This window comes from Ascaphus truei, chromosome 15 (genome assembly GCF_040206685.1).
Source record: "Ascaphus truei isolate aAscTru1 chromosome 15, aAscTru1.hap1, whole genome shotgun sequence".
NCBI lineage: Eukaryota > Metazoa > Chordata > Amphibia > Anura > Ascaphidae > Ascaphus > Ascaphus truei.
In genome coordinates, this window is record NC_134497.1 from 21,231,888 (window position 1) to 21,253,421 (window position 21,534).

The 21,534-nt window shown below is 47.0% G+C and overlaps 1 protein-coding gene across 1 annotated transcript in view; it reads right to left on the bottom strand.

The window, feature by feature from the left end:
• Nucleotides 1-21,534, bottom strand: part of TOX2 (TOX high mobility group box family member 2) — an 84,860-nt gene that overhangs the window by 51,893 nt on the left and 11,433 nt on the right. Inside the window, exon 2 of the mRNA XM_075571922.1 lies at nucleotides 8,960-9,205. Coding sequence (XP_075428037.1) covers nucleotides 8,960-9,205 — 246 coding nt within the window. The remainder of the gene's footprint in view (nucleotides 1-8,959; nucleotides 9,206-21,534) is intronic.

Consider the following 21,534-nt stretch of genomic DNA (forward strand, 5'->3'; position numbering starts at 1 on the left):
ATTTTTCTAGCGAAAGCCATTTCTCTGGCGCCCGGTCGCTAGGCAACCGGAAATATTAATAGTGGCTTTTATTAGCTCAGCTGCAGCCGGCCAGCGCCGGGATGAGAAAATTGGAAGCGCAAATGTGTTACATAAATATCTCTCCACCTTCCAGGCTCCGCGCTAAGTCCCCGTTTCAGCGTGATTTATGGCAGGGACGGGTCATTTATGAGAAAGAGGAGTGTGAAATAGGAAAAACGGAACATTACCCCCAAAAGGCTGTTTGGGAATAAATAATTGCCCGAGTGGCGCGGGAGCAGTTAAAAAGCGAGTTTCTGGTCAATTTTCTTTTTTCTTTTTTCCTTGGGAGGTGTTTTGTGAAATGTAACAAGCCATCTTTCTTTGGGTTATTGGCTGTGAGAGTTTAATAACGTTTTGTAGGGTCAGTCCCACGTAGGAGCAAAGTGACCTAATGACAGGGACGTGTTTAATGGTTAAAGGGTCAGTCCCACGTAGGAGCAAAGTGACCTAATGACAGGGGTGTGTTTAATGGGTTAAAGGGTCAGTCCCACGTAGGAGCAAAGTGACCTAATGACAGGGACGTGTTTAATGGGTTATAGGGTCAGTCCCACGTAGGAGCAAAGTGACCTAATGACAGGGACGTGTTTAATGGGTTAAAGGGTCAGTCCCACGTAGGAGCAAAGTGACCTAATGACAGGGCGTGTTTAATGGGTTAAAGGGTCAGTCCCATGTAGGGGCAAAGTGACCTAATGACAGGGGTGTGTTTAATGGGTTAAAGGGTCAGTCCCACGTAGGAGCAAAGTGACCTAATGACAGGGACGTGTTTAATGGGTTAAAGGGTCAGTCCCATGTAGGGGCAAAGTGACCTAATGACAGGGGTGTGTTTAATGGGTTAAAGGGTCAGTCCCACGTAGGAGCAAAGTGACCTAATGACAAGGACGTGTTTAATGGGTTAAAGGGTCAGTCCCACGTAGGGACAAAGTGACCTAATGACAGGGACGTGTTTAATGGGATAAAGGGTCAGTCCCACGTAGGGGCAAAGTGACCTAATGACAGGGACGTGTTTAATGCGTTAAAAGGTCAGTCCCACGTAGGAGCAAAGTGACCTAATGACAGGGGCGTGTTTAATGGGTTATAGGGTCAGTCCCACGTAGGAGCAAAGTGACCTAATGACAGGGGCGTGTTTAATGGGTTAAAGGGTCAGTCCCACGTAGGGGCAAAGTGACCTAATGACAAGGACGTGTTTAATGGGTTAAAGGGTCAGTCCCACGTAGGGACAAAGTGACCTAATGACAGGGACGTGTTTAATGCGTTAAAAGGTCAGTCCCACGTAGGAGCAAAGTGACCTAATGACAGGGGCGTGTTTAATGGGTTAAAGGGTCAGTCCCATGTAGGGGCAAAGTGACCTAATGACAGGGGCGTGTTTAATGGGTTATAGGGTCAGTCCCACGTAGGAGCAAAGTGACCTAATGACAGGAGCGTGTTTAATGGGATAAAGGGTCAGTCCCACGTAGGGGCAAAGTGACCTAATGACAAGGACGTGTTAAATGGGTTAAAGGGTCAGTCCCACGTAGGGACAAAGTGACCTAATGACAGGGACGTGTTTAATGCGTTAAAAGGTCAGTCCCACGTAGGAGCAAAGTGACCTAATGACAGGGGCTTGTTTAATGGGTTAAAGGGTCAGTCCCACGTAGGGGCAAAGTGACCTAATGACAGGGGCGTGTTTAATGGGTTAAAGGGTCAGTCCCACGTAGGAGCAAAGTGACCTAATGACAGTGACGTGTTTACTGGGTTAAAGGGTCAGTCCCACGTAGGGGCAAAGTGACCTAATGACACTGACGTGCTTACTGGGTTAAAGGGTCAGTCCCACGTAGGGGCAAAGTGACCTAATGACAGTGAAGTGTTTACTGGGTTAAAGGGTCAGTCCCACGTAGGGGCAAAGTGACCTAATGACAGGGACGTGCTTAATGTGCAAAAGTCCGTTCTAACATAGAATAAAGTGACCTGTTCCCATAAGGAAAAAACAAACAAACAACAACACAAATGTCGGATTGCTGCTATAACAGCGATTTCATCTTTCACTGGAAGCCGATCCCATTAATCAATGGTTTGAAATGTACAATTTCCACATCCATCCTTCCTGGGCCCCGGACGTGAAACGGTTACACAGCGAGGGCAAAAAGGACTGAAATTCACAATTCTCGTCAACGTCAAATAAGATTTATTCTCCACCGCTGCTCCCCGGGGGGAAAATAATCATGCCAGAATACACTGCGAATATGCAACAGGATCCCCTCCCCCCTGAAAAGAAGCATTGCAGCGACGTTTGCTTACATTAAACAGGGAAAGTCATTTCCTTATGTTACGAGAGGAGGTGGATGTAGAGAACTAACTGGCTCTCATTGCCCCGAACTCTGATTTATACGGAAAACCTTTGATTTGGAAAACCCCGAGCTATCAAACTGAGACCGGAACTTCTCCCAAGGACCACTCAAAAAGAGAGGATTTCCCAGTGCTGGGCGCTGGGGAATAAACCCCCGCTCTCTCTCTCATAGGGAGCGGTAATATGGGGTAATGGGAGGAGTTATATGGGGTAATAGGAGGAGTTATATGGGGTAATAGGAGGAGTTATAGGGAGCGGTTATATGGGGTAATAGGAGGAGTTATAGGGAGCGGTTATATGGGGTAATGGGAGGAGTTGTAGGGAGGGGTTATATGGGGTAATAGGAGGAGTTGTAGGGAGCGGTTATATGGGGTAATGGGAGGAGTTGTAGGGAGCGGTTATATGGGGTAATGGGAGGAGTTGTAGGGAGCGGTTATATGGGGTAATAGGAGGGGTTATATGGGGTAATAGGAGTTATAGGGAGCGGTTATATGGGGTAATGGGAGGAGTTGTAGGGAGCGGTTATATGGGGTAATGGGAGGAGTTGTAGGGAGCGGTTATATGGGGTAATAGGAGGAGTTATAGGGAGCGGTTATATGGGGTAATGGGAGGAGTTGTAGGGAGCGGTTATATGGGTAATAGGAGGAGTTGTAGGGAGCGGTTATATGGGGTAATAGGAGGAGTTATAGGGAGCGGTTATATGGGGTAATGGGAGGAGTTGTAGGGAGCGGTTATATGGGTAATAGGAGGAGTTATAGGGAGCGGTTATATGGGGTAATAGGAGGAGTTATAGGGAGGGCTTATATGGGGTAATAGGAGGAATTATAGGGAGCGGTTATATGGGGTAATAGGAGGAGTTATAGGGAGCGGTTATATGGGGTAATAGGAGGGGTTATATGGGGTAATAGGAGGAGTTATAGGGAGCGGTTATATGGGGTAATAGGAGGAATTATAGGGAGCGGTTATATGGGGTAATAGGAGGAGTTATAGGGAGCGGTTATATGGGGCAATTTAGTCCAATTATCACATTTAATCAGAGAAGACCCTACAGTACCCTGAAATTTGGGTTGACGGTGGACGGAGAGAGAGTACCTCCCAATGCACTTATTTATACATGTGGAGAGATCCCTCTGAGAATAATCATTTTAAAATGCAAATGAGCTCATTTGAATATGCAAACGTTTGTTTCCCAGATACCTCTGGTGTGTCCGCAGGTGTCTCCTGACGTCTTGTAAAGACGAGATAGATATCAGTTTCTTACTCCACTAACCGTGGTCAAAGCAAACAAAGTGAGGACGTTAATTATTTACGGATGCCCCTATAACAATTTTTTTTTTGGGGGGGGGGGGGGGGTTGTTCAAGTGCATTGTGGGATGTTTCAGGAACCAGAAAAACATTTGCACAAGATTAAGTGGGCCCGAGTCTCGCAGGCGGGAACCGAACCCAGAAGTTTTTGAATTTCCGAAGCTTTATTTAGCTGAACGTTAACAATGTCAGTTCGTGGCATTGTTACATTGTACTGCGGCACGTGATCGTGCCGGCGAGGCCCTCTACTGAATTAAAATGTGTTTCCCTATATAAGGGCTTACGTGATGTAGATACATAGCCATGTTTGCTTCGTGCGTATACCTTTTCACTTCTGCTGTGTTCCATGGTGATGGCTTATCAGCCAGATACCGTAAACACGAGAGGATTGTTTATAATTGCTCCCGCGCAAAAGATATTGCGTTATATCGCCTGTTCCGAGCGGCATCTACATTTAATTAGGTCAATGGTTTAAAAAAAAAACAAAAAAAAAACCATAGAAATAAACATGGATTTCTAAATGGAAACCGCGCGGCTCAGGGAACGGCGTGCAAATGCCGAACCTGCGCTCCGTCTTACAAGCTTTCATTTGTCAAACATGCCCCCTCAGACATCAGGTCTGTTCTCCGTCTCAATCAGCAATCAGGGGACAATAGTCATAAATATGCATCGCAGACGCGGAGTATGTTCTGGGGACGAGGACACTGTGGATTTTATGAAAAACAGCTCGCGTAATAATTATTGTCTCTTCGTGCTCCGTTTATCATGTTACGTTTCCCCCCCCCCCCCTCTTTCTGTATTTCTCTCGCTCTTTTTTTCTATATTTCGAGTTTCTTTTCTCTCTCTTGTACTCTCTCTAATCCCTCCTCCTCTCTCTCTCTCTCTCCTCTATCTCTCTTCCTCTCTATCTCTCTTCTTCTCACTCTCCATTGTTTCTGTCTCTCTCTCTCTCCCTCCTCTCTCTCACTCACTCTCACTCTCCATTGTTTCTGTCTCTCTCCCTCCTCTCTCTCCCTCTCCATCGTTTCTGTCTCTCTCTACCTCTCTCTCTCTTTCTCTCCGTTTCTCCCTCTCTTACATACACGCTCTCTCTCCTCCTCTCTCCCCCCCTTTGTCTCTCTCTTCAGCTCTCCCTCCCTCTCTTTCTCTATCACTCTTCCACTCTCTCCCTCTCTATTGCTCTCCCTTTCTCTGTCACACACGCACACACTCTCTCTCTCAACCTCTCTCTCTCCCTCTTTCTGTCTTCCCCCCTTTTCCTCTCTCCCTCTCCCCATCTTTCTCTCACTCTCCCGATCTCTCTCTTTCTCTCTCCCTCTTTCTCTCTCCCTCTTTCTCTCTCCTGCTCCCTCTATCTCTCGCGCTCTCTTAATTAATTTATTAATAAGGAATTTCCATGCAAAAAAGATTCCAAATAAAAACAACACAATAAGCACAGAATCTCTCATTCTATTATTTATTAGCAAATAACAACCCCAGGTCTGCAGCCCTGCCTTTCCCCATTATCTCTTAGCAAACAGTGCTTCCACTGCAGGCGGGGATTCTGGGTAATGGCATGCAAATGAGCACTCATAGTGTCACCTTTTGCTTCTTATCTATTGTAACATGGACCCCCCTATAAGCGTACGCCTGCCGCATTACACAGCTTTGCAGCACAGCCTGGGCTGAAGAAGTGCAGAGCCAGTAACCCTACTCAGAGACAGCTATTTCAACCTTTTGGGTGTCATCAATATGAGGATGGTTATACTGGCTGTGCCATGTGACGCTGGTAGGGGTTCAAACTTAAATAACAACAGAGAACATGGAAAACTACATCGATGGACAATATACAAGCCAATATTCAAACAAATACATATAAATCCACCAGCAGGTAATCTAATTTTCATTGCTGGTCACCCTTTTTAAATGGCCAGTGGGGATCACTAACCAGATATGAAGATTATAGGTAGATAATTCAAACATATATATCATCCTGGGTGGCCAGACTCAAGCGTAACATGTGAAAGGCGGAGCTCCTGCCACTCCCTCCCACACCTAGCCCAATTCCCCTCTTCTACATTACTGTTGGCAGCTCTGGCACACACCCAGTATCACAAGCACGCTGCCTGGGGGTCACTCTGGGCCCCTCCCTCACATTCGCCCCTCACATTCACAATGTAGATAAAACCTGTCGTTTTTACCTCTGTAAGATTGCACAGATTCGCCCGTTCCTCTGTTGTTTGACTGCTAAAACTCTGACTCAGGCCCTCATTCTCTCCCGTCTCGACTACTGTAACCTCCTGCTGTCCGGCCTTCCTGCCTCCCACCTGTCTCCCCTACAATCTATCCTAAATGCTGCTGCCAGAATCACTCTACTCTTTCCTAAATCTGTCTCAACGTCTCGCCTGCTGAAATCCCTCTCCTGGCTTCCTATTAAATCCAGTATTACTTACACAATTCTCCTCCTCACTTTTAAGGCAAATACACTCTTCTGCCCCTCTTTACATCTCACCCTAATCTCTCACTATACCCTCCTCTGCCCCTCCTTACATCTCACCCTAATCTCTCACTATACCCTCCTCTGCCCCTACTTACATCTCACCCTAATATCTCCCTATACCCTCCTCTGCCCCTCCTTACATCTCACCCTAATATCTCACTATGCCCTCCTCTGCCCTCCTTACATCTCACCCTAATATCTCACTATACCCTCCTCTGCCCCTCCTTACATCTCGCCCTAATGTCTCACTATACCCTCCTCTGCCCCTCCCTACATCTCACCCTAATATCTCGCTATACCCTCCTCTGCCCCTCCTTCCATCTCACCCTAATATCTCACTATTCCCTCCTCTGCCCCTCCTAACATCTCACACTAATATCTCACTATACCCTCCTCTGCCCCTCCTTACATCTCACCCTAATCTCACTATACCCTCCTCTGCCCCTCCTTACATCTCACCCTAATATCTCACTATACCATCCTCTGCCCCTCCTTACATCTCACCCTAATATCTCACTATACCCTCCTCTGCCCCTCCTTACATCTCACCCTAATCTCTTACTATACCCTCCTTACATCTCACCCTAATATCTCACTATACTCTCCTCTGCCCCTCCTTACATCTCACCCTAATCTCTTACTATACCCTCCTTACATCTCACCCTAATATCTCACTATACCCTCCTCTGCCCCTCCTTACATCTCACCCTAATCTCTCACTATACCCTCCTCTGCCCCTCCTTACATCTCACCCTAATCTCTCACTATACCCTCCTCTGCCCCTCCTTACATCTCACCCTAATCTCGCACTATACCCTCCTCTGCCCCTCCTTACATCTCACCCTAATCTCTCACTATACCCTCCTCTGCCCCTCCTTACATCTCACCCTAATATCTCACTATACCCTCCTCTGCCCCTCCGTATATCACCCTAATATCTCACTATACCTTCCTCGGCCCCTCCTTATATCTCACCCTAATATCTCACTATACCCTCCTCTGCCCCTCCTTACATCTCACCCTAATATCTCACTATACCCTCCTCTGCCCCTCCTTACATCTCACCCTAATATCTCACTATGCTCTCCTCTGCCCCTCCTTATATCTCCCCCAAATATCTCACTATACCCTCCTCTGCCCCTCCTTACATCTCACCCTAATATCTCACTATACCCTCCTCTGCCCCTCCTTACATCTCACCCTAATATCTCACTATGCTCTCCTCTGCCCCTCCTTATATCTCCCCCAAATATCTCACTATACCCTCCTCTGCCCCTCCTTACATCTCACCCTAATATCTCACTATGCTCTCCTCTGCCCCTCCTTATATCTCCCCCAAATATCTCACTATACCCTCCTCTGCCCCTCCTTACAGCTCACCCTAATATCTCACTATACCCTCCTCTGCCCCTCCTTATATCTCCCCCAAATATCTCACTATACCCTCCTCTGCCCCTCCTTATATCTCACCCTAATCTCTCACTATCCCTTCCTCTGCCCCTCCTTACATCTCACCCTAATATCTCACTATACCCTCCTCTGCCCCTCCTTACAGCTCACCCTAATATCTCACTATACCCTCCTCTGCCCCTCCTTACATCTCACCCTAATCTCGCACTATACCCTCCTCTGCCCCTCCTTACATCTCACCCTAATCTCTCACTATACCCTCCTCTGCCCCTCCTTACATCTCACCCTAATATCTCACTATACCCTCCTCTGCCCCTCCGTATATCACCCTAATATCTCACTATACCTTCCTCGGCCCCTCCTTATATCTCACCCTAATATCTCACTATACCCTCCTCTGCCCCTCCTTACATCTCACCCTAATATCTCACTATACCCTCCTCTGCCCCTCCTTACATCTCACCCTAATATCTCACTATGCTCTCCTCTGCCCCTCCTTATACAGTATCTCCCCCAAATATCTCACTATACCCTCCTCTGCCCCTCCTTACATCTCACCCTAATATCTCACTATACCCTCCTCTGCCCCTCCTTACATCTCACCCTAATATCTCACTATGCTCTCCTCTGCCCCTCCTTATATCTCCCCCAAATATCTCACTATACCCTCCTCTGCCCCTCCTTACATCTCACCCTAATATCTCACTATGCTCTCCTCTGCCCCTCCTTATATCTCCCCCAAATATCTCACTATACCCTCCTCTGCCCCTCCTTACAGCTCACCCTAATATCTCACTATACCCTCCTCTGCCCCTCCTTATATCTCCCCCAAATATCTCACTATACCCTCCTCTGCCCCTCCTTATATCTCACCCTAATCTCTCACTATCCCTTCCTCTGCCCCTCCTTACATCTCACCCTAATATCTCACTATACCCTCCTCTGCCCCTCCTTACAGCTCACCCTAATATCTCACTATACCCTCCTCAACATCCGACTAGCACCCTCTCTATCCACCTTAAATCCCACCCCCTTAATGAAGCATATGAGTAGCTCTGATACATTGACCGTGGCCCCCTGCAGACGCACTTACCAGCACACCCTCCTCCTGTCTCTGTACGTGTTCCCTACTTACCACTTTGAGTGTAAGCTCTTCGGACCAGGGACTCCTTTTCCTAATGTTACTTTTATGCCTGAAGCACTAATTCCCACTATGTGTTATATTATTATGCCCCGTGTGACACTGCTGTGTGGCTTCGTATACCTGGACGGCACAATATACCCAAAGATATACATACATGTGTGAACCAATGTGTTACTGGACCCAGCCTCGGCAGAATGGTTAAACCAGTCGCCCCTGATAAAGCACAAGCTTCACTTACTGTGGGCAGCTGAGAGGAGAGGAGATGTCCTTCTTGACTCAACATGTTGGAGACCATGATGGCCGGGAGGTCCATGTTCTGGTAGGAGTAGGCCGGTATCAGGCTGTTAGGGCCGAGGTTGTGACACAGTGAGTGGTACCCAGACTCATGGTCCAGCAAATGCAGTAGAGATGGGTCCGGCAGGTTGGGAGGGGTTATGGGGGGGATTTCATAGTCCTCGTTGCTCTCACTTTGACCATTATACGTCTGAAATCAACAAGAGGTGAACGTTTGTCACTATTGGCTTCCAAAATCAGCCACATTTATTTGTGATGTTGAAGAATAGATCCTGACACACACGGACTAACCCAGAGGGGGCTCAACTCCTGTCCCCCACCTCCCCAACCAGTTTCCATGATATCCCAGCTTCAGCACAGGTGGCTCAGTCAATGACTGAGCCACCTGTGCTGAAGCAGGGCCTGATTGAGCCACCCTGTGCTGAAGCAGATATCCTGAAAACCTGACCTGGTGGTGGGGGGGGGGGAGGGGGGACTTGAGCCCCCCTGATATAGTGCATACTCAGCACTACTTTACTCTGCCTGCAGCTTGTTCCCACTGTAAAGGCTGGCGGAGTATACGGGCTCTGTGTTGGGTGCCTGTACCGCTGGGATACACCTGTTCGCTCAATGTGAAATAGATGGGGTCGGATTTATAAAGGGCAGCCTCATTTCTACCTGAACACGTGAGCGGCACACAAGCGAAATCAGATTGCACAATATCCAATCAGCGTAATTACAGCTGCGGGATTGGAACACGCTGTACACATGAGGCTCAGCGTGTGCAGGACACGCGGGATACACGTGGGATGCAGCGCTCATGTTACTGCCATCCACTCCAGTCTGAGTTTGTGTAAGGCAGCTAATGCAGGGTGTATATACACATAGAAACACACACACACACACACACACACACACACACACACACACTGATACTGACACATTGATACAAACACACACACTAATAAAGACAGGCACACTGAAACACACACACACACACACACACACACACACACACACACACACACACACACACACACACACACTGATACTGACACATTGATACAAACACACACACTAATAAAGACAGGCACACTGAAACACACACTACTATACTGATACACACACACACACACACACTAATACAGACAGGCACACTGAAACACACACAAACACACACTGCTATACTGATACACACACACACACTAATACATTGATACACTGATAAACACAAACATTCACACTGATACACACAGTGATACTCACACATTGATACAAACACACACTGATACACACAGACAGACACACTGATACTGACACACACACTGAAACACATACATACTGATACTTGCACACACTAACACACTGATAAACTGATACACACACAGGTACACTGATACATACTGTCACACTGATAAACACACAAGTACACTGATACTCACACTGATACACACTGATACACACACAGATGCACTGATACACATACAGTTGGCGTAACCCCGAAACAGTCTGTGTATGATGTTAGCGCAGAACGGCGTCGCTCTATCACCCCAGAATGTATTACACGCAGCGCGGACATTTCATTATACAGGTAACACACGGTGTTATTGTCACAGTGCGGCTATTACACATAATATTATCAGCAGCATCATATCAACCAATCACATTTACTCTCAGCGGTTATACATAGAAAAAGACAAACAAAGCCGCTGTCCTTTCACCTGCACCAGTCAGGTATCCATCATGGTGCAATGCGTCGAAATTCATTTCTCACAGCGCAATACGTGTCATCATATGCATGAGGCCACGCAGCCACCTCCACACCTCCTGTATACAATGCGCACACTTTATACAGGTTTCTATTACTTCTTAGCGCTGACATTCTGATGCACACGAAAAATAATCTAAGAGCTCATAAAAATGTATATATAAATACACACACCCATGCACACATACATACATGTATATATTGGGAAAAGAAAAAAGCGCAATCCTATATAGCTGTCAAAAATAAGGAAAAATGTAATAAAGGCAAAAATATTATATACACACACACACATATATAAACACACACACACACATATATAAACACACACACACACACACACACACACACACACACACACACACACACATATAAACACACACACATATATACATAGTCATGCACCTGGTGTTGCAGAGAGGGCCTTCCGGCACGGAAAGGGTTAAGGCCTCTCCAGCAGCCGGGGGGATGCTTGGATGTAAATGTTGCATGAAAAACAAAACTAAAAGCATTTTCTAATGGATCGCGCTAATGGAGAGAGGCAGAGAATAGGAAGGCATGTAATCTGCCGGCACATTTCCCCTCGCAGAGTGCATCGCCCGGCATCACCCGGCATCACCCGGCGTCACCCGGCCTGCTGAATATTTCATACAGTATGCGCCGGTCTTTCTTATCCCAGCGCTGCTGCTTATCTAGCTCAATATGAGACATGGAGGGTGTGTATGCACAAATAAACACACACATGTATACACACACAGACACACTGATACACACACAGACACAGATACACTCAGAGACACTGAAAAACATACAGACACTGAAACACACACACAGACATACTGATACACACACACACAGACACACTGATACACACACAGACACACTGATACACACACAGACACACTGATACACACACATACACACTGATACACACACACAGACACACTGATACACACACAGACACAGATACACTGATACACACAGAGACACTGAAAAACATACAGACACTGAAACACACACACAGACACACTGATACACACACAGACACACTGATACACACACAGACACACTGATACACACACAGACACACTGATACACACACAGACACACTGATACACACACAGACACACTGATACACACACAGACACACTGAAACATCTGTATAAATACTGTTATGTAGATACACACAGACTCACATGTGTATATCCTGTTATATAGATACACACAGACCCACACATCTATGTATACACTGTTATATAGCTACACACAGATCCATACATGTGTGTGTGTATCTATATATATATATATATATATATATATATATATATATATATATATATATATATATATATAGATACACACAGACCCACACATGTATATATACTGTTATATAGCTACACAAAGGCTCACACGTGTCTTTATACTGTTATATAGATACACACAGACCCACACAATGTACAGTATATATATTAAAAAAAATATATATATATATATATTGTTATATAGCTACACACAGGCCCACACGTGTATATATACTATTGTATAGATACACACATGTATATATAATGTTATATAGCTACACGTGTATATATACTGTTATATACATTCACACAGATCCACACGTATATACAGTATACTGTTATGTATAATTAATGAGTTCTTCAGTATTAGGTGATACCTTTTTTATTTGGACTAACAATTTATGTTTTAGGACAAGCTTTCAAGACTTATATAGATACAAACAGACCCACATACGTGTATAAACTGTTATATAGATACACACAGACCCACATACGTGTATAAACTGTTATATAGATACACACAGACCCACATACGTGTATAAACTGTTATATAGATACACACAGACCCACATACGTGTATAAACTGTTATACAGTATAGATACATACAGACCCACATACGTGTATAAACTGTTATATAGATACACACATGTATATATACTGATATATAGATACTCACACACACACACATCATATACTGTTATGTAGAAACACACAGACCCACACGTGTATTTATACTGTTATATAGATACACACAGATACACACATGTATATATACTGTTATATAGATACACGCAGACCCACACGTGTATATATATACTGTTATATAGATACACCCAGACCCACACACGTGTATATATACTGTTATATAGATACACCCAGACCCACACGTGTATAAACTGTTACACTGCAGACAATGGAAAGCTGTGTATATGTATCTACAGACAGGTTGCACCTTACAACGCGCCCGCAAGGTCACGCCTGGCAAATGGAAATGATATGAAATATTCTTTTAGGGAGCGACAAACATTTGGCAGATAAGACACCTGGCGTCCTGAAACGGACTCATTGTTATTCCTCTCACTGCAACTATCGGTACCAAGTAACACAAGAGTAACAGTGTATGCCGAGCCATTAACCCCTTCACGGTGGAATTCGTGCTTTCTTTCCCCCCCCCCCCCCCCCCCAAATTTCCGGGGGCAGGAAAAAGTCGGGAAAAAAATCCACAAATAGTTAGAAGGAACTTTCACGGTCAAAAATGCACGCGAAAATTGTCTAATTCCGCCGTCGGATTTACTTTTTGATTTGCGGTTTTTTTTTTTTAGCGCATTTACTGGCTCGTTCCCGGCGTTTTATTCCGCGAATGTTCAAATATTCGTTAATTTTCAAATGTCTCAAAATGTCTTTTTTTTTTTTTTTAACGCTCTTCGGTGATTTTACAAAATATTTATTAAAAAAACGGGAGAATTTGCCGTTTTCCGCGGGAAAAGGAAATCTCAAACCTTTTTACGGAGCGGCAATGCAACGTGTAAGAAGCCCGCCCCTTAACCCTTACAGCGCCCGACGGCCCCGGCTATAATAATCATTTATCTTTCATATATAGCGCCCGAGGCCGGCTGACAAGGATTCAATCTGTACTCACCCACTTCAAAGGCAGTAATATTTATTTATTGTATCGAATGTCTCTATTTGTATAGCGCCATTAATGTACACAGTGCTTAATATGTTATATGTTATCAGTCCAAGAGTTGGTGTGAGTGACCAGATTTAGTTAAAAAACAAAACAAAATCTAAACAGAAATGCCTTTGAAACCATTATAATTATTTTTATAATATATATGGAAATATTACTGTGTGCTCATTTGCATGTCTTAGGCAGGCCTGCAGCCCTGCCATTCACCATTATCCCCCAGCACACCGCGCTTCCACTGCAGCAAGGGATTCTGGGAAATGACATGGAAATGAGCATACAGTAATATTTCCATTGGTTATATGCTTTGCTGTGGAGGGTTTTTGTCACTTTTTTTTTTTACCCACCATAACTTAACTAAGTGTGGGTGAAACCTACCCCTGCTTCATTTACTGGCACAGCCAGTATAACCAACCCCACACTGAGGAGACCCATTAAGGTTGAAACAGCTGGGGATCGCTTCTCGGCCTTTTGGCTAAGATCAGAATTCACTGCTCGGCTTGTGGCTAAGACCAAGGGCAGTACTAATCCTATCTGGGGCTTAAGTAGGATGGTCAATTGCGAGCACTTGGTCCTAAAGCTAGTCGAGGGGTGGGATAAGCTCCAGGTCCACATCTCTCCTGGGCCTTCTGGCAAAGGAGGGATGATATTCTTACAACTGGCCCATTAGGGCTGGGGTGCTCCGGCACAACCCGAGGGCTAGTCACCATCCCTCGAAAGAGGGAAAACGACCTGACGTGAACCCCCTTTCGGGCCTCGGGCCAGAGGGAGGAAGAGACGGATGTCCTGAATCCTAACGGAGGAAGGCATCAATGTCCCTGAGGACCTAGGCTCTTCGGAGAAAAACGAACCGGGGACAGGTCCGACTTCGGGAGGACAGTCCTAGGGCTTGCACCTGAAGGGGCTTGGGTTATGCGCAAGGGGGGAGTGTAAAAAAAAAAAAACCTGTCTGTGGGTGGGTTTACTGGCTATGCATCTTAACCCTGGCTGTGCTCTAAAGCTGTGAAATGCAGCAAGCATAAGTTTATAGGGGACCATGTATTTGGTTATGAAGCAAAAGGTGGCGCTGTGTGCTCATTTGCTGTGTGCTGGGCGATAATGGTGAAAGGCGGGGTTGCAGACCTGTCTAAGACATGCACATGACCATACAGTAATATTTCAATTTGCTACATGCTTTACTGTGGAGGGTTTTTTGTCACTTTTTTTTACCCACCATAACTTAACTAATGTGTGATATTAGGGGGTCGAAACCAAACAGGTCTGTGGCATCATCCTAAGGGGAATATACATATAATATTATAAAATAATTATAATGGTTTCAAAGGGATTTCTGTATTTTTTGCAATTAACTCTTGATACAGTTAAACCCCCCCCATTAAAGCTGCAGTTCAGTCAATATCCTGCATGTGTGTTTTTTTAATAAATCAGTTCTGTAGTAAGAAAAAATACTTTTAGCATTTTCTGTTTTAAAAAAAACAACTTTGAAAGACCAATTTTCTTGTATTCTATTTTAACAGCCATTTGCTAAGGCACTGCCCCTTCATGTCCTGTCACAAGCTCTGGCACACCCCTTTGTCAGCCCTGCCCTCCCTCTAGCACATGTCAGTGCAGGAGTGCTCATGAATATTCATGAGCTTCCACTGAGAGACAAGCAGAATATAAACAGATCCCTTCACTAATTATGTCACCAAATTTCGACCTATCAATACATGGAGAACGAATTGACTGACAGCTACTGTATACAGTTCTTTAGGTAATTAGAGATTGCACACATAAAACTATTGAAGTAAAAAAATTAATTAATAAAAAAAAAAACTGAACTGCAGCTTTAATAAATAAATAAAACAATATCTAAGAAATGCGTAGGCTCTAAAGAGTGTGTGATAGTGTGTTACTCAGGCAGTAAAATCTTGCTGCATTTGCAAAAAATAATAAATAAATAATATATATATATACTAGGATGCAATCATTTTTGAAAGGGAGAGTGTGTGTGAGAGAGAGGGGACAGAGGTGGGGGGGATACAGAAGGAGAGAGAGATGGGGAGAGAGAGACGTAGATGGGATACAGAGGGAGAGAGAGATGGGAGGAGAGAAGCTGATGGGATACAGATGGAGAGAGAGATGGGGAGAGAGAGAAGTAGATGGATACAGAGGGAGAGAGAGATGGAGGAGAGAAGTAGATGGGATACAGAGGGAGAGAGAGATGGGGAGAGAGAGAAGTAGATGGGATACAGAAGGAGAGAGAGATGGGAGAGAGAGAAGTAGATGGGATACAGAGAGAGAGAGATGGGGAGAGAGAGAAGTAGATGGGATACAGAGGGAGAGAGAGATGGGGAGAGAGAGAAGTAGATGGATACAGAGGGAGAGAGAGATGGGGGAGAGAGAAGTAGATGGGATACAGAGGGAGAGAGAGATGGGGGGAGAGAGAAGTAGATGGGATACAGAGGGAGAGAGAGATGGGGGGAGAGAGAAGTAGATGGGATACAGAGGAGAGAGAGAAGTAGATGGATACAGAGGGAGAGAGAGAAGTAGATGGATACAGAGGGAGAGAGAAGTATATGGGATACAGAGGGAGAGAGAAGTAGATGGGATACAGGAGAGAGAGATACAGAGGGGATACAGAGAGAGAGAGATGGGGAGAGGGAGAAGTAGATGGATACAGAGGGAGAGAGAGATGGGGAGAGAGAGAAGTAGATGGGATACAGAGGGAGAGAGAAGTAGATGAGATACAGGAGAGAGAGAGAATACAGAGGGGATACAGAGAGAGAGATGGGGAGAGAGAGAAGTAGATGGGATACAGAGGGAGAGAGAGAGAGAGAGAGAGAGAGAGAGAGAGAGAGAGAGAGAGAGAGAGAGAGAGAGAGAGAGAGAGAGAGAGAGAGAGAGAGAGAGAGAGAGAGAGAGAAGTAGTTGGATGAGAGAGAGAGGGGATACAGAGAGAGAGAGAGAGATGGGGAGAGAGAGAGAAGTAGGTTGGATGAGAGAGAGAGGGATACAGGAGGGATACAGAGGGAGAGAGAGAGAGAGAAGTAGGTTGGATGAGAGAGAGAGGGGATACAGAGGGGATTCAGAGGAGAGAGAGAGAGAGAGAGAGAAGTAGGTTGGATGAGAGAGAGAGGGGATACAGAGGGATACAGAGGGAGAGAGAGAGAGAGAGAGAGAGAGAAGTAGGTTGGATGAGAGAGAGAGGGGATACAGAGGGGATACAGAGGGAGAGACGAGAGAGAGAGAGAGAGAGAGAGAGAGAGAGAGAGAGAGAGAGAGAGAGAGAGAGAAGTAGGTTGGATGAGAGAGAGAGAGGATACAGAGGGGATACAGAGAGAGAGAGAGATGGGGAAGAGAGAGAAGTAGATGGGATACAGAGGGAGAGAGAGATGGGGAGAGAGAGAAGTAGATGGGATACAGAGGGAGCGAGAGATGGGGAGAGAGAGAAGTAGGTTGGATGAGAGAGAGAGAGGATACAGAGGGGATACAGAGGGAGAGAGAGAGAGAGAGAGAGAAGTAGGTTGGATGAGAGAGAGAGGGGATACAGAGGGGATACAGAGGGAGAGAGAGAGAGAGAGAGAGAGAGAGAGAGAAGTAGGTTGGATGAGAGAGAGAGAGGATACAGAGGGGATACAGAGAGAGAGAGAGATGGGGAGAGAGAGAAGTAGATGGGATACAGAGGGAGAGAGAGATGGGGAGAGAGAGAAGTAGATGGGATACAGAGGGAGCGAGAGATGGGGAGAGAGAGAAGTAGGTTGGATGAGAGAGAGAGAGGATACAGAGGGGATACAGAGGGAGAGAGAGAGAGAGAGAAGTAGGTTGGATGAGAGAGAGAGGGGATACAGAGGGGATACAGAGGGAGAGGGAGAGAGAGAGAGAGGAGAGAGAGAGAGAAGTAGGTTGATGAGAGAGAGAGAGGATACAGAGGGGATACAGAGAGAGAGAGAGATGGGGAGAGGGAGAAGTAGATGGGATACAGAGGGAGAGAGAGATGGGGAAAGAGAGAAGTAGGTTGGATGAGAGAGAGAGAGGATACAGAGGGGATACAGAGAGAGAGAGACAATCCTTTGGCGACGTGATTATGTAAAGCAGCGGGCGTCGTGAACAAAGGAGCTTTGGTGAAAGTGCAGCTTCCATTCCAGTTGCATTTGAACAGGAGACGGAGCGGGCTGCATCGTAGCACCGTTACTGAGCATGGCCCAAAGAAAGCAGTGGGTGACGAGGCGGGCGTAATTAGCAGTGGGTGACGTGGCGGGTGTAATTAGCAGTGGGTGACGTGGCGGGTGTAATTAGCAGTGGGTGACGTGGCGGGGGTAATTAGCAGTGGGTGACGTGGCGGGGGGTAATTAGCAGAGGGTGACGTGGCGGGTGTAATTAGCAGTGGGGGACGTGGCGGGTGTAATTAGCAGAGGGTGACGCGGCGGGTGTAATTAGCAGTGGGCGACGTGGCGGGTGTAATTACCAGAGGGTGACGCGGCGGGTGTAATTAGCAGTGGGTGACGTGGCGGGTGTAATTAGCAGTAGGTGACGTGGCGGGTGTAATTAGCAGAGGGTGACGCGGTGGGCGTAATTAGCAGTGGGGTGACGTGGCGGGGGTAATTAGCAGTGGTGACGTGGCGGGTGTAATTAGCAGTGGGTGACGTGGCGGGTGTAATTAGCAGTAGGTGACGTGGCGGGTGTAATTAGCAGTAGGTGACGTGGCGGGTGTAATTAGCAGAGGGTGACGCGGCGGGTGTAATTAGCAGTGGGTGACGTGGCGGGTGTAATTAGCAGGGTGAAGTGGCGGGTGTAATTAGCAGTGGGTGACGTGGCGGGTGTAATTAGCAGTAGGTGACGTGGCAGGTGTAATTAGCAGAGGGTGACGCAGTGGGCGTAATTAGCAGAGTGTGACGTGGCGGGTGTAATTAGCAGGGTGACGTGGCGGGCGTAATTTGCTGTGGGTGACGTGGCAGGGTGTAATTAACAGTGGGTGACGTGGCAGGTGTAATTAGCAGTGGGTGACGTGGCAGGGTGTAATTAACAGTGGGTGACGTGGCGGGAGTAATTAGCAGAGGGTGACGTGGCGGGTGTAATTAACAGTGGGTGACGTGGCAGGTGTAATTAGCAGTGGGTGACGTGGCAGGTGTTATTAGCAGAGGGTGACGCGGCTGGCGTAATTTGCTGTGGGTGACGTGGCGGGGTGTAATTTGCTGTGGGTGACGTGGCGGGTGTAATTTGCTGTGGGTGACGTGGCGGGTGTAATTAGCAGTAGGTGAAGTGGCGGGTGTAATTAGCAGTGGGTGACGTGGCAGGGTGTAATTAGCAGTGGGTGACGTGGCGGGTGTAATTAGCAGTAGGTGAAGTGGCGGGTGTAATTAGCAGTGGGTGACGTGGCAGGGTGTAATTAGCAGTAGGTGACGTGCAGGTGTAATTAGCAGAGGGTGACGTGGCAGGGTGTAATTAGCAGTAGGTGACGTGGCAGGTGTAATTAGCAGAGGGTGACGCGGTGGGCGTAATTAGCAGAGTGTGACGTGGCGGGTGTAATTAGCAGGGTGACGTGGCGGGCGTAATTTGCTGTGGGTGACGTGGCGGGTGTAATTAGCAGTGGGTGACGTGGCAGGTGTAATTAACAGTGGGTGACGTGGCAGGTGTAATTAGCAGTGGGTGACGTGGCGGGTGTAATTAACAGTGGGTGACGTGGCGGGAGTAATTAGCAGAGGGTGACGTGGCAGGTGTAATTAGCAGTGGGTGACGTGGCAGGGTGTAATTAACAGTGGGTGACGTGGCGGGAGTAATTAGCAGAGGGTGACGTGGCGGGTGTAATTAACAGTGGGTGACGTGGCGGGAGTAATTAGCAGAGGGTGACGTGGCAGGTGTAATTAGCAGTGGGTGACGTGGCGGGAGTAATTAGCAGAGGGTGACGTGGCAGGTGTAATTAGCAGTGGGTGACGTGGCAGGGTGTAATTAACAGTGGGTGACGTGGCGGGTGTTATTAGCAGAGGGTGACGCGGCTGGCGTAATTTGCTGTGGGTGACGTGGCGGGTGTAATTTGCTGTGGGTGACGTGGCGGGTGTAATTTGCTGTGGGTGACGTGGCGGGTGTAATTAGCAGTGGGTGACGTGGCGGGTGTAATTAGCAGTGGGTGAAGTGGCGGGTGTAATTAGCAGTGGGTGAAGTGGCGGGTGTAATTAGCAGTAGGTGACGTGGCGGGTGTAATTAGCAGTGGGTGAAGTGGCGGGGGTAATTAGCAGTGGGTGAAGTGGCGGGTGTAATTAGCAGTGGGTGAAGTGGCGGGGGTAATTAGCAGTGGGTGAAGTGGCGGGCGTAATTAGCAGTAGGTGACGTGGCAGGTGTAATTAGCAGAGGGTGACGCGGTGGGCGTAATTAGCAGAGTGTGACGTGGCGGGTGTAATTAGCAGGGTGACGTAGCGGGTGTAATTAGCAGTGGGTGACGTGGCGGGTGTAATTAGCAGTGGGTGACGTGGCGGGTGTAATTAGCAGTGGGTGACGTGGCGGGTGTAATTAGCAGTGGGTGACGTGGCGGGTGTAATTAGCAGTGGGTGACGTGGCGGGGGTAATTAGCAGGGTGGTCGCCATCTTTTTTGTTTTTACGTAACCACGTTCTCCCACTTCCACGTATATTTAAAGCAGCATTATACTGCGCCCCCTTTCCTTCCTTCTTTGTATATGTGACAATATATTATATATCATTCTACATCCTGACCTAAGGCCCCGGACACAGTACGTGGCGTCACGCGCGCTGGTGCTCGCCGAGATCCGTGGCCTGCAGGTTTGCGTAATGGGGGGGGGGGACATGCCGTGACGTCACGTGAGTGGCTCGCCCTCGTTGGCTGCACCGCGAACGTGACCCGGGCTGTCGCGCGGCAAAGACAAAACCGTTTGTCCTGCCACGCACCGGTCGCCTCGCCGCTCACGCGCGCACTATGCACGCGCACATCGGCCTCCATTGGTTTGGATGTGGCGCGAGCGACGTCGGAACCAGTATGGACGCAGCCTAAGCTGCCAATCGCGTGGTGCTCCTGCTAAACATCTGTCACAATCCTGATTGTGTGCCTAACATAATGGCCGCCTTTCTGTTTCAATCAATCCTTCAGTCAGTGTAACTCAGCAGCTACAATTTATCCTGCTATTACTAAGGTAACATTGTCTATTGTTACAGTTTGTAGCCCTAGCTGCTGGGAACATTGGCAACAAATTATCCCAAACAGGAAAGTGTTACAAAGCTCTTGCACTGCTGGGGAGGTGGGCTAAAGCCTGCTATAGGAATCAGTATAATAAAACACATTAAAAATGGCATTAAGGGTTGAATAATAATATTTAAAAAATGCAGTATTATCTAATACTACAGCACTGATTTATTGAGAAAAAAACCCCCATATAAGATTTCACATGTTTTGTGGCTTTAGATCTGGAAATCAGTTTGTAAACACGCTGAGCAGAGTCTTGGGAGAGGTGCGATTTCCTGCTGTGTGTTCCAATCATCAGGAGTTTGCGCATGCAAAGCTCCCCTCTCTCCCCCTCCCCTTATCTTTATTGGTTCTCTGATAAGGACAGGGGGGGGGGGGTAAGGGGAGAGGGGACCCCTGGTTGACAAAGACCCCCCCCTCCCCCCATTCAGAGGCACAGAAGAAAAGAAAAGTAGCCAATTATTTGCTTTTAGCCCTGTTAGCTTCAGGAAGCCAATTAGATTACAGGATTTTCTGGGGCTGACCCTTTAGCCGCTTGGTAATGTCCGGACTCGAGCTGCATGGGCATCAAATAGGGATAAAATATTATATACCGAATGTGCTAGTTAGTGAGA